At 41.2% G+C, this 12,622-nt stretch overlaps 1 protein-coding gene across 1 annotated transcript; it reads right to left on the bottom strand.

Moving 5' to 3' along the window:
* Positions 1 to 6,214: 6,214 nt before the first annotated feature.
* Positions 6,215 to 11,658, bottom strand: LOC311062922 (protein unc-93 homolog A-like; the record flags this gene model as incomplete). The annotated part of the gene is made up of 8 exons (XM_084082141.1): positions 6,215 to 6,546; positions 6,928 to 7,059; positions 7,664 to 7,799; positions 7,946 to 8,157; positions 8,387 to 8,506; positions 9,431 to 9,660; positions 10,413 to 10,594; positions 11,569 to 11,658. 8 exons carry the CDS (start codon positions 11,656 to 11,658, stop codon positions 6,215 to 6,217), a joined length of 1,434 nt encoding a protein of 477 aa, XP_083938267.1.
* Between the last annotated feature and the right edge of the window lie 964 nt (positions 11,659 to 12,622).

The raw sequence follows: 12,622 nt of genomic DNA, 5'->3' as shown, positions 1-12,622 counted from the left end.
CAACACCTCGTACCGGCTGATTGTTGACAGATGTCTCTCTAATTAAGGGCAAGCATTTTGGCTGTTCCCCACTATGTGTTTGGTCAAAATGGTGATGCACCTGCCAAGAAGAAACAGAGCTGCTGGCCAAATGGCCCAAAACTGGGCTTACTGTAAAGCTACTAAGAGAGACACACACACACACACACACACACACACACACACACACACACACACACACACACACACACACACACACACACACACACACACACACACACACACACACACACACACACACACACACACACACACACACACACACAGATTCCTTGCATTTATAGATAGATAGATAGATAGAACAATAGGGCGTTTGCGAGAATTATGAATTGATTACCGTTTCCAGTAAAACATTTTGACTCTTTATTGCCAATAGTGTGTGTGTGTGTGTGTGTGTGTGTGTGTGTGTGTGTGTGTGTGTGTGTGTGTGTGTGTGTGTGTGTGTGTGTGTGTGTGTGTGTGTGTGTGTGTGTGTGTGTGTGTGTGTGTGTGTGTGTGTGTGTGTGTGTGTGTGTGTGTGTGTGTGAGAGAGAGAGAGATCTAGAGAAACATAGTGCTGCAGAAGGCAAAGACAGTGGCTTGCTCTTAGAACAGGGTGGCAAAACAAGTTTACGTCATTCAGGGCTTCAAAAGAAAATGACCAGAGGACTCCAGGGACCATCTACTGTATAATGATCTGAACAATATGTCCCACACTCTCAACCGGTGTTTCTCAACCAAGGGCTCAAAACCCATAAGTGGGTCAAGACAATGTTCTCGCAGGGTTGCGGACAAAGAATAACTTTACTAGAGCAAGATATTAATATACTGCGTCCTGATTCCGTGCTCTGCGGTAAAGCATTGCCCATTGTGACAACAGCAGAGAACCACCCACCAGCTCTTATGGCCATCACAAGATACAATTGTGGAGACTTACATCAAAAGGGAGAGGAAAGTAGGAGCGTGGGTGTGGATAGGAGTGACCTTCATTGTCAGAGATGTAGGATTATGGCCATAAATTCGGTTCTAGGAAATGAACCACAACCCTAGCTTCCCTATTCTTGGGCAGACATTCCGTAAAAATAGTAGCTAGATCTACAAGCTAGATCGGCTATTATCTGTCATGATATTTGGTGTGTAGAGGGAAAAAAGTAGAGGACCAAATATATACCCCTGGGGGACCCCTAAGTATATAGGATTTAAGTGATTAACATAGAGTAAATGTAGCCTTTGTGTGATGCTTCCAATAAAATAAAACATTCTTCAATGGGAAACAGAATCCTCCTCACACACAATAACATGATATATACTAGTAAAATAATGACACTAGATTGGCACTTTTAACCAAACATCTGATACTAAGCTCCTCTAGTCAAGATGAAACCCTACTGTAAGCGCGTCCTGGGGTGATATTTCAACCAAAAATAAATGGTGCGGAAAACGTCTATGGCTTTGTTTTAGGATGATGCAAGAGCATTTTAGACAGTCCGAACATACAATCATTTTTAGTGGATAGAATATCCAATACATACCCAGTAAGGGAGTGCAGACAATAGGACATACACTAGGCCATCACACACAGACTGCTGTGTAGACATAACATTAATGAAACCAGAGAGAGGCTGAAAGAGCAGTGTAAGCATAGCCATGTCAATGGAAGGTAGCGGTGTGTGTGTGTGTGTGTGTGTGTGTGTGTGTGTGTGTGTGTGTGTGCGTGCGTGCGTGCGTGCGTGCGTGCGTGCGTGCGTGCGTGCGTGTGCAAACTAGAGAGAGAGGAGGGGTACAAGGAATTGGATTTCATCTGTTTGTCAGGACAGCCCTGAGCATGTGTCTGTGTATCTGACAATGACTACGCTGACACCTGCTGTTGCAACACTGAAACTACAGATCTGGTGCATTCTGTTCTTCAGTGTAATAAGGGTGTGGGGTTTGTATGACCTTTGTGGCTTCTCATTGGTCTCATTTGTCCTGATGGCATGTGTGCACGTTTTCACTCCTGTGTACATTTGTATTGGAGTGTGCCATATTTGTTAGTGCACGTGTGTGTGTGTGTGTGTGTGTGTGTGTGTGTGTGTGTGTGTGTGTGTGTGTGTGTGTGTGTGTGTGTGTGTGTGTGTGCGTGCGTGCGTGCATCCGTGTGCGTGCGTGCGTGCGTGCGTGCGTGCGTGCGTGCGTGCGTGCGTGCGTGCATCCGTGTGCGTGTGTGCGCGTGTCATTGTGTGTGGCTGGGGTATTGCTTAATCATTACCAATGCCCCTATGCAAATGCACAATAAACTGGCCAATTAATGGGACATCTAGCATTCCGGGTCTTTCTACGGGGACATAAAGGAAGCCATTCTACGGCAGCGGTGATAAATCAGTGCAATGTCATTCAGTGGCAACGCGGCACAATGTGTCAGTGTGATGTTTCTATGTGGCTACAGTGTTAAGGGGTGGTGACTGGAGGGCAACACATTTCTGACCCCTCTCTTTCTTAGAGCCCTGCTGTGTAGCCAAGGAGCACACTATGGCCAATGAAACATGGGGAGAGGTTGCCGTTTAACCCTTGCACTGGTGGCCTTGCAATTTACAATGAGCAAAGTTACGACGACTCATTGTAATTGAGCGTGTAAAGAAAGTATACTGTTATCACTTCGTATTATCGCATAATTTGTGCTTCTTTTATTTACGCATATGTAGGGGGGGGGGGGGGTTACTCTTGGTTTAAATAGGATAATAGAGAGACACTAAACTGAGGGCACAGAGGGGGAAGGACATGCAGCACAGGTCTTCAGCTAGAATTGAACCGGGGGATGATTATGAGCAATGTAATACATTGATTAATTAATTGAGGACACAATTAACTTATTATTACTTACGTTTCAATTAACTGTGGGTATCAGGAGTTGAAATATCAGAGGAATAGCAAGCAGACCACTGTAACATCCTCAGTGTTTATTCATGCAGTATCCAAATTGACACTTGAGTCCATTTGGTTACATTTGTACACTTTCAGAGTTAAACTAGAGAAAGTGCTCCTCGGAGCACAGGTCTCCGCCAGGTCAGGTAGGTTATTGTAGGCCAGCAATGTTCGGAATTCACCAATGAGGATGGAATATGAAAAATGGGACGGATCCGTCTTGAGCTCATTATCTCACTAGAGATAATGAGCACCGATTTGCGTGATGTTTGGACTCAATTTGTGTAGGAGTAATGTATTTTACAGGCCCATGTGAACAATTTGGGGCAGAGATTCTGCTCTGGCATCCAGGGAGTGTGTGTAAACACTTTCGCTGCGATCAAGCCAACGGTGCCGGAGATTAGCTGTTCACAGACAGACACACACACGGACGGACAGACGGACGGACGGACAGGGAGCAAAACATGCCTACGGCCTGGCGGTTCAATTAACACTGAAGTCCTAACCAAGGACTTCAGTGTGCATCGTGCATGTGCATGTGCATGTGCATGTGCATGTGCATGTGCATGTGCATGTGCATGTATGTGCACCATAAAGGAGAAGGGACATATTATTGTTTATTCACTACACTGGCTTGCGGTTGCGGTTCTGGTTGCTGCCCACATACTGTACTGTACAGTGCAAAACACTGGTGATGACGACCTACAAAGCAATCAAGGAGTTACTTTATAGCACCATGTCGTTTGTTGACAAGGGTTCATGCCATTTACTTTGATACTCTGGATAAGTCACTGGATGAGATGTTTGGATGAGTCACCCTGGATAAGAGCATCTGCTAAATAGTAGTTTATGGCAGAGTGTGCCACGTTGTCACCCTCAGACTAGAGGCCAAGGTCTGGTATGTGACATATGCATGGAACATCTCAGTCAGTGGTTTTCAAAGTGGGGGCGGCCAGGGTTGTGGGGAGGCAAATGTAAAGAATTATTATATAGAAATGTCATTCAATTCAAATTCCATTCATGAGATTATTGTGCCAGTTTAACCACTTTAAACCTGGCATCATTATTGTCATTTTTTTCAAGTATTAAAAACACATTTTGAATAGAAGGTCTACAGGCTCACAACGCATTGTGCTCTGACACATTGTGAGCTTGTACATCTGCTATTTTTGCAAAAATAAATACATCTATACAATACATCACCACAGCCAAAGGCTATGGCTTTGGGCTCCTTGGCATGGACGTTTGGGAACCCCTGATCTAATGGTGCAACTGTGTCAATGTGGTAAATCTTTAGATCACTGTAAAGAAATGTGACAGCTTTAAAATGTGCTCCACAAAATGTGTATGGCAGGGGATGCACTGTTAAATTAAACACCCCGGTCTATAATGTGATTCTACTTTTCTAAGAGAGAGGAAAATAGGGGTGCACCAGGGGTCACCGGGTCAAAATGAGGGTGAAACATTTGGATGATAAAGGCCCTGTGACTTGGGCTTACATGTTAGTTTTGTGTGTCTAATTCAGTGATTCTCAAACTGTTTCATTTCAAGGACCTCCATTTTAATACTGAATGAATTAGGTCACAGAGACCCCAATTTACACTGGAAACGCCTAATTAAGTTTAGTTACAGCCGTGTAAGGGTCTCCTGATGGTAAGCGTTGAGAAACAGTGGTCTAATAGATATACAGCGTGTGAGACGTTGGACTGGGTTGAGAATAGAGGCGTATTCAGCAGATGTGAGGGCCAGTCGGGACAGAGGTGACGACACAGAGCTGTCACTTCCATCAGCATCGGCAGGTAATTCTATTGTCAGGGATCCCATTAGTGCTTTTTGCAGGTCACTGAACCCCTCCCTTTGTATCAGCGTCTAGCCACTGTGTGTGTGTGTGTGTGTGTGTGTGTGTGTGTGTGTGTGTGTGTGTGTGTGTGTGTGTGTGTGTGTGTGTGTGTGTGTGTGTGTGTGTGTGTGTGTGTGTGTGGGTGTGCGTGTGTGCGTGCGTGCGCGCCAAATATAGTACAAGTACAGAAGTATGAGATAATACATGTATGTGTAAAAGTAATATTCAGCTTTCAATAGGTTTATTTATAGGCTTCAATTTTGAAGCCCATATGAGGTTTTACCGGCTTACCGAAGTTTCTTCTTTTCTACATTTTCCTGTCATCTGCCAGAATAAGAAGCACTTTATTGGCTGAATATATGCATGTTTTTTTTATTAAATCTAAGATATTACAGTACAGTACTTTCTCATACATGAACAGTATCAAGATATATAAAATATATAATTGTTTTATGTATCTTTCAAAAATGTGAGGGAAAATATTTCACCAAAATAGTATTTATCTCACTTACACCACACACTAGTACCAGCACAGAAGCATCACAATAAAATGTTACCTTTGGGTCTGTGACTGTTTTCATTTGAGACTACAATGTATATTTCTGATTTCAGTAAATAAATATAGTACATATAGACATAATAAAAACATACAGTGCACTGAATAAAGACATTTTTAAATTGCATTATGTACAAAGGATGTTTAGATTAAAGATAGCAACATTGAGACCTTCAGTACAGTATTACATATTAACACATGGTCCACAAAATATTGTATTTATCACTTCAAATTTTCCAGATGCAACGAGTGAAAATAATAAAAGAGATAATACTGCTAATTAGGATAATTAACACCAATTTCATCCAATCGGGAGAGACAACCCATTTATCAGCTTCAATTTGTAATGTTCCAGTTTTCCGTTGATTTTGTTTCATCACTTCCAATTTCGCTTATTCATATGCCATGGTTTTGTTGAAAAATTAATAATATCACAAACAATGGCTAGTTTGATATTCAGGATTGTCCTTGCAGTTACGGGGGATAGCAACCGAATACTTTCTTTTAGACATTATTATTGTAATGTCATGCCATGCGTGTGTGTGTGTGTGTGTGTGTGTGTGTGTGTGTGTGTGTGTGTGTGTGTGTGTGTGTGTGTGTGTGTGTGTGTGTGTGTGTGTGTGTGTGTGTGTGTGTGTGTGTGTGTGTGTGTGTGTGTGTGTGTGTGTGTGTGTGTGTGTGTGTGTGTGTGTGTGTGTGTGTGTGTGTGTGTGTGTGTGTGTGTGTGTACGTGCTTGAATTAATCCGTTTTGGGAAACGCATAAGGCCTCTGGTGTTGCTTTGAGACCCTCCTACTGTATCACAATCTGGTAAAAGGTTGTATTGTTTACATTCAAGGACATCAATGATATATACACTTCAAACAAAGAAAGGCAAACAATCAGGATACGAGACAGAATCTACAGACTGGTCTGAGCTATGATGTGCTTGCCTGATACTTCTGACTGGTAGGCCTCCTCATGGTAGACCTCATCATGGTCGGAGTCCTCGTGGACTGGGTTTATGTGGTCTAACTGTTCGATGGGCATCGTGGGGTTCTTGTATTCCCAGTATTCCACGATGGGGTACGTGACCATGGTGAGCAGCAGGACAGCCAGAAGGATGTACAGCTTGGTCTCCAGGCAAATGAAGGTGCTGTAGGCAAAGGCGATAACGAAACCCAGGGACTCCCACATGCGGTAGTTGGCAAATGCTGCCTCTTTGTCTCTGGCGAAGAGCACTCCATAGATAGCTGGAGAGAGAAAGAGCATCACCTCAGGTTCATCGTTCAATATTTCTAAAATATATTTAAAAAGAAATTCAACATAATATAGGATCTAATCAAAACCAAATAATACCCATAGTTTTTTTTTTAGTTTAATTTAATCTCTATCTTTTTATTTTATTTGATATGCTTTTTCTTTGTTTCTTTATTAGATGGGAGAGAGAGACTGTAAGTTGAGGGTACAGAGGGAGAACGAGATGCAACGCTGCTCTCTGTCTGGAAGTAAACCAATGCCAATATGCCATTGATGATCTGGTCAGTTAGAGGTGTGCTGCTATTTTGACACTGTCCTATAGTCATGTTTTATCTAAGCTATATTATCATCTAAGGATTTAATCATTTTCTCACAGTTGGTCTGTGTTTGCCACACAGCGTCTGCCATGCCCCACAGACCAGGAAACACAAAGAAGACGGGCAGCTGGTCGGGATGAGGCCTCCAGTACAGCAGGGCTATGATGCAGGAGAAGTTGATCCCAGCCGCTGCAAATGGAGAGACGTGGCATTGAGAAACCTTGTTGCTCATTGAATGATGGTGAGTCAGATCAGAAGTCTTAACTACAAAATATATACTGTAGCTAGATATTCTTTCAACTTATCCTCTGCCTTGAAAATCTACGTAAATAGTCCCTGTTCTACTGTAGCTCTGGTCTTAATCCTCTCTATTTTAATTCATTATTGTATTCATTTGTGTTCATTTGTAATTTTGTAAATTATTTACAGGTGTATCCTCTCCTTGCAAAGCAGTGACTAGTATGAACCTAGCAAATGTGTCCACCAGAGGGTGCAAAAAATGCCACAAACAAACTTGGGCTACAACTAGGGATGAATGTTCAAATCAACCAATAACAATAGTGCAATACAAGTTTCCAGTAGGGTTTACCAAACACCTGTTATACAGTAACTGTGATTCTGGGTGCAGATGCAGAATTCTTAAAAACAGTGCATTTTTATAACCTGATTTATCATGATGACCGGTTAATCGTGCATCCCTATAGCTGAAACATAGCAGCTCATCCTCAACTATGCATAGCTCTAGATTGCCTTGTTTACATTGTTAAAGGTATGTTGTATCCATGAACTTTACCTAGGAAGAAGAGAGGAGCTCGGCCAGTGTACATAGCCAACTTCCCAAAGAGAATGGAAGACACTGAATTGCAAGCCCCAAAGCAGATCATCACAAAGCCAACATAATGGATGCCCAGTGCACAAGTGGCATAGTTCTATAATGGAAACAAAAATATTAAAATATGTGCTGGTTGTGATGATGACTAAAGTAAGTGTTTGGTTTTAAAGAAGCCTCGGAATTCGGAAACATCACTGTTCTGTTTTTCACATTTTCCACATCACAAGGAAACAAGCCCCTCACCTTGGTGTACTCGCCAGAGAGGAAGCTCTGTTCAAAGCCACTGTACATGGTGAGAGGGATGAGGACGAGGAGCCTGCGGTCTCTGAGCAGGCGGAACGTGGCCAAGAACGTGCTGCAGAATGGCTCCCGGTTCCCACGGAACTCCCTGGCCTGACTCTGGTCAATGTTGTCCAGAAACACCGCCACAATGATCATGGCCAACACCCCGACTCCTAGAGCAGTTTCAAACCCAGTGAGTGATATTTTCTTTGAAAATGGATCACTAGAAAGAAAATGAACTGCCAGACATTATATAATAATAATAGTAATAATAATAATAATAATAATAATAATAATAATAGTAATCATAATAATAACAATAATAATAATAATAATAATAAGGGTAATAATAATAATAATAAAGCAAAATAAAGACAAAATAAAAAATTATCATAATGTTACCGATGTAGGCTCCGACCAGCGTCAAAACCAATTCTTGTTCTGGTTTGATGGTGGTGACGTTTGGCTGGACGTCACACACAGCCGCTCCACAGAGCTCCAACTGTTCCTCTGTGATGTTGGCTGGGAAACCACATACATTTAATTAGTCAAAGCCATTACTAGACTGTCCAGGATGTTAAGACAGACAGGTATATTGTCAACACCTACCCTGTAATTAATCTTTCTTTACAAGGATCTTGTAAATCAAAGAGGTAAATCACATTCGGCTGTTGTCTATTTGTATTCATTCTAACGGTGTGTTCACCACGGACGCAAAGCACATTTTCTACTCAATCATTCGCTTGAGTTTGATCACAGCGTCATTTGTGTTCATTCGTGTCTTCGTGTTCGTGTCATTCACCTATAGTGTCGATGGCGAGATGCAAATCTATTCACGTCTTTGCAGTGACTGTACTTTGTAGCCTACACAGGTCTCTCAAAAAGAGATCATTGTATCTCAAAAGGATTTACCTGTATGAACAAAAGTCTAATAAAAAATGTCAAATTATAATCAAACTACTGTAGAAATACCGCATCACAGTATTTCTATGTGGTTGTATGCCTCTGCCAAAAAAATACCATTTACATCTGTGTCTGTCCAGATTCATATACAGTAAATGAAGACTTTGAAGGAATTTGATGATAGTATTTTGTTTAGGTGATCTTTGACCTTTGGCCACCTACTTCTATCAGTTTGTGCCAAATGTCATGAAATTCCCTCAAGGCGTTCCTGAAATATTGTATTCACAAATATTGCATTCACATTATGTTCCCGGACAAGACGGAAACATAATGCTTCCAGCTTAGGCTGTCATCGGCGATGTCATAAAAATATAATATGGTTGCCTAGTGCATCAATGAGTGGTTGTGATTATACGATGAAGAACTTCAACATGTTACCATGGGGACTTCCAACCATGTTACAATTGACAGTCAAGTGGGATTCTGAATGAACTGCAATTGAAATCTAAACCTAAAACTAATAGAAATGAAGCATAATATTACCTATTTTAGAGTCCTGTTGGAATATGAGAGAGGACATGAGGTTTCCCCAGACTGCAGAGGACTGGAAGATGAAAAAGAACATGCCAAAGTATTGGTTGATGACATCGGCACCCTTCCTGCCGTCTATGGCGGCCTGTCGATTTCCAGTGATGGTCAGGTAGGCACATTTGGCCGACCATAGAGGTGAACCGCCCAAACCCAGGATCACAGAGGTAGGGATGAGTGTGTACCTGTATGACAAATTCAACGCGTTGAACATGATTTGAAGTTGAGGGGTAATTGTATTCTTTGTCACATGGTTGTATAACGTAGGCTTAAAGGACCATACTGCCCATAAGTCATAATGTCTATTCGCAGCTTCAGCCATAATATTGTACATAAACCTTTTTCCCCCTACACTTTACTGTTAATGGCTTTATTTTCAGATTCCACATTTTTTAAATGCTACCAAATACCTAAATAATTGAGTCAGTGTTGACTACACATTCACCCATTCATACACACATTTACACACGGACGGCATTATGCAACCATTCAAGGAATCATCCTGCTCATCAGGAGCAGGTAGGGGTTCAGCGTCTTGCTCAAGGACACTTTGAAACTAACCCAGGGATACAACCAGGACCTTTCCAATTCCCAACAGACTTTTCAAATAGATCCTTGCTTTTTCATGTATTAAAATGCAACGCTAGTGTAACTTTGACAAAAAACAACTGTGTAGTAATATTCAGTGCTGGATTACCTAACTCAAGCAAGTTAAAGTATGCCTCTTAAGATCAGAGAAAGCCTGAAAGCACCCTGGCAGAGTTTCCTTCTAGATGATTTTATGCTTGTTTTACTTCATGGACAAAAGGTCTTTGTGGTGTTGAGATCTGACGAATAGACAGACGAAGAGAAGGACGGACAGAGGAACAGACAGACAGACAGACAGACAGACAGACAGACAGACAGACAGACAGACAGACAGAGGTTGGTGTCTCACCATCCAGGATAGAGGTTTCCAAAGGAGTAGGAGACATAGCAGGCCATGCCGACCACGATGGTCCACTTACAGCCGAGGTTCTTGATCATTATGGGGGGCAGAAACATGGAGGAGACGATGATGGAGGCATAGATGACACTCAGAGATGCCACCCCCATCCCCTGCTCCGCATTCAGACTGCTCTGGACAGGAGAGACACAGGGTAATGGATGGAGGGATGGATGATCATCATTAATAAAGAACATAAACAAACAGTGACAGTGTGTTTGTTGATGTAATGATTGTACAGAAATAGAGTAACATTGTATGTGGGTGAGACTTAAACCAAACACTATAAAGAAATAATGGCTGTGACTGAAATTAGTTTGAACTTTTGTCAAAAATGTAAAAAAAAAAAGTAAACAGTTATTTATTCTTGGTATAGAAAGAATACATGACATCACACCATTGAAAGTAATACTGTAGCTGAAAACATCACAATATGGCGTTACCTCTCCCCAATGGACGGGGTGGGGGGGGTCGCTCGTTCTATATACTTTGCTTAGAGAGAGATGACCCATGGCTTTGATTTGACTGGATTCACCATGACAAAAAATGTACTAAGAGGAAGATTCTCTTCCCGTACACAATCCAAAAATTCTAAGATTTACATTTCTTAATTCTGAGTAAAACTAATCTAAAAATTATATATTTCAAAATTTAGCAACAAAAAAGGTATGGTCTACATTACAATATAATTTGAAGATGTTGTAGATATGTAGATGTTGAACAGGTGTCTTGTTAGAAACAAATTTATTAATAGGTAAAAGTAAGGTTATGGTTAAGTAAAACAGAATTTTACAAGATGGGTAGTAAAATCTGGAACATGTATAAATGTTACATTTTTACACTCAGAGTCAAAGTAAAACTCTGGATTTTACTGTGCATGTGATGTGACTCAATATGACACATTCATGTACTTTTGCAATGTTACAAAAAAGTAACTTGTTCAAGTTCTGATGTTAACTGGTCTTATTGCTAATACAATAATGTAGATGCCAGTTTGCGTGTGTTTGCGTTGCCGTTGTCAACTTTAGACTATAGTTCAACAGATGACCTTAAACTCTGCTGTGCCTGAATGAACCACCCATCTGTTTGAGTCAACTTGTGAACTTACCTGTAGACTTTGCAGGCCTCCATAAGCTGTAAACAGTGACAGAAAGCCAACGGACACCACAAGCACGTTCTTTAAGTTACGGTTGAACATTTCTGCTTTTCGTAAATCCCCAAGGGACTTCGCCTTTAAAAAGATACAAAATGAAAATAATGATTATAATAATCTACTGTATATTCTCGTAAATCAGATTCACAGAGTAACAAGAATGAATCGAAGAGCAAGCCAAAGGAACTTCTCTCTGGTGGAAACAAGCATGTCTTTGATATAGTCAAATGGGCCATATTTGAGTTCAAAGTTCACAGACTGTTGCTGTTGTCGTGCCAGTTTTCTTTTTATGCTGTTACGCAGATGAACCTTATCTTTTTTTTATAAACCATTAAAGACAAAGTACATTATCAACCACCTAACAATAAACCTCTATCCTTCCCTGAACCAAGGTCTTGCTGACCTGCCCTTCCTTCTCTCTCTCTCAATGGAAATGTGTCCTGTAAGTCCATGTGGGCTGGGCTTCCATGGAAGCATGACACTTTAACATTACATTACATTACATTACAGTCATTTAGCCGACGCTTTTATCCAAAGCGACTTACAATAAGTGCATTCAACATACAGTAGGTAGGGAACGAAACTACTAATCACCAGAAGTCTTAAGTGCATTTCCTGCAAAAACAAGCAACCAAGAGTATACCTAGCGCTAAGGTAAAAGTGCTATATATCAGCTACCTACTTTCTTAAACAGATGAGACAAAATAGCAAAATCAAATGAGCACGAGCTATTACAAAAAGTGTATCGACTAAACAAGATCCAATAAAACAGTACAACAATAAAACAAGAGTTCGTACAACTAGTTAACAACAAGTAAGCCAGACAAAGAGGAAGGGTAGTGTTTCCTGAAGAGGTGGGTTTTCAGCCTGCGGCTAACAAAGAAAATCAATCGAATCATACTCGCCATCCCTCTCCCCTCCTCTATATCGCACACTTTTGTCTTCCTCTACCCTATCCTGCTTCATTTAGGCTCAACCTTTAAGTCCTGTTTTTATTCTTCTTCTTCTT

Source organism: Gymnoscopelus microlampas, assembly GCF_963454915.1.
Source record: "Gymnoscopelus microlampas genome assembly, chromosome: 16".
Taxonomy (NCBI): Eukaryota; Metazoa; Chordata; class Actinopteri; order Myctophiformes; family Myctophidae; genus Gymnoscopelus; species Gymnoscopelus microlampas.
The sequence above is the reverse complement of the archived record's forward strand: the minus strand, read 5'-3'. Positions and strand labels throughout refer to the sequence as shown.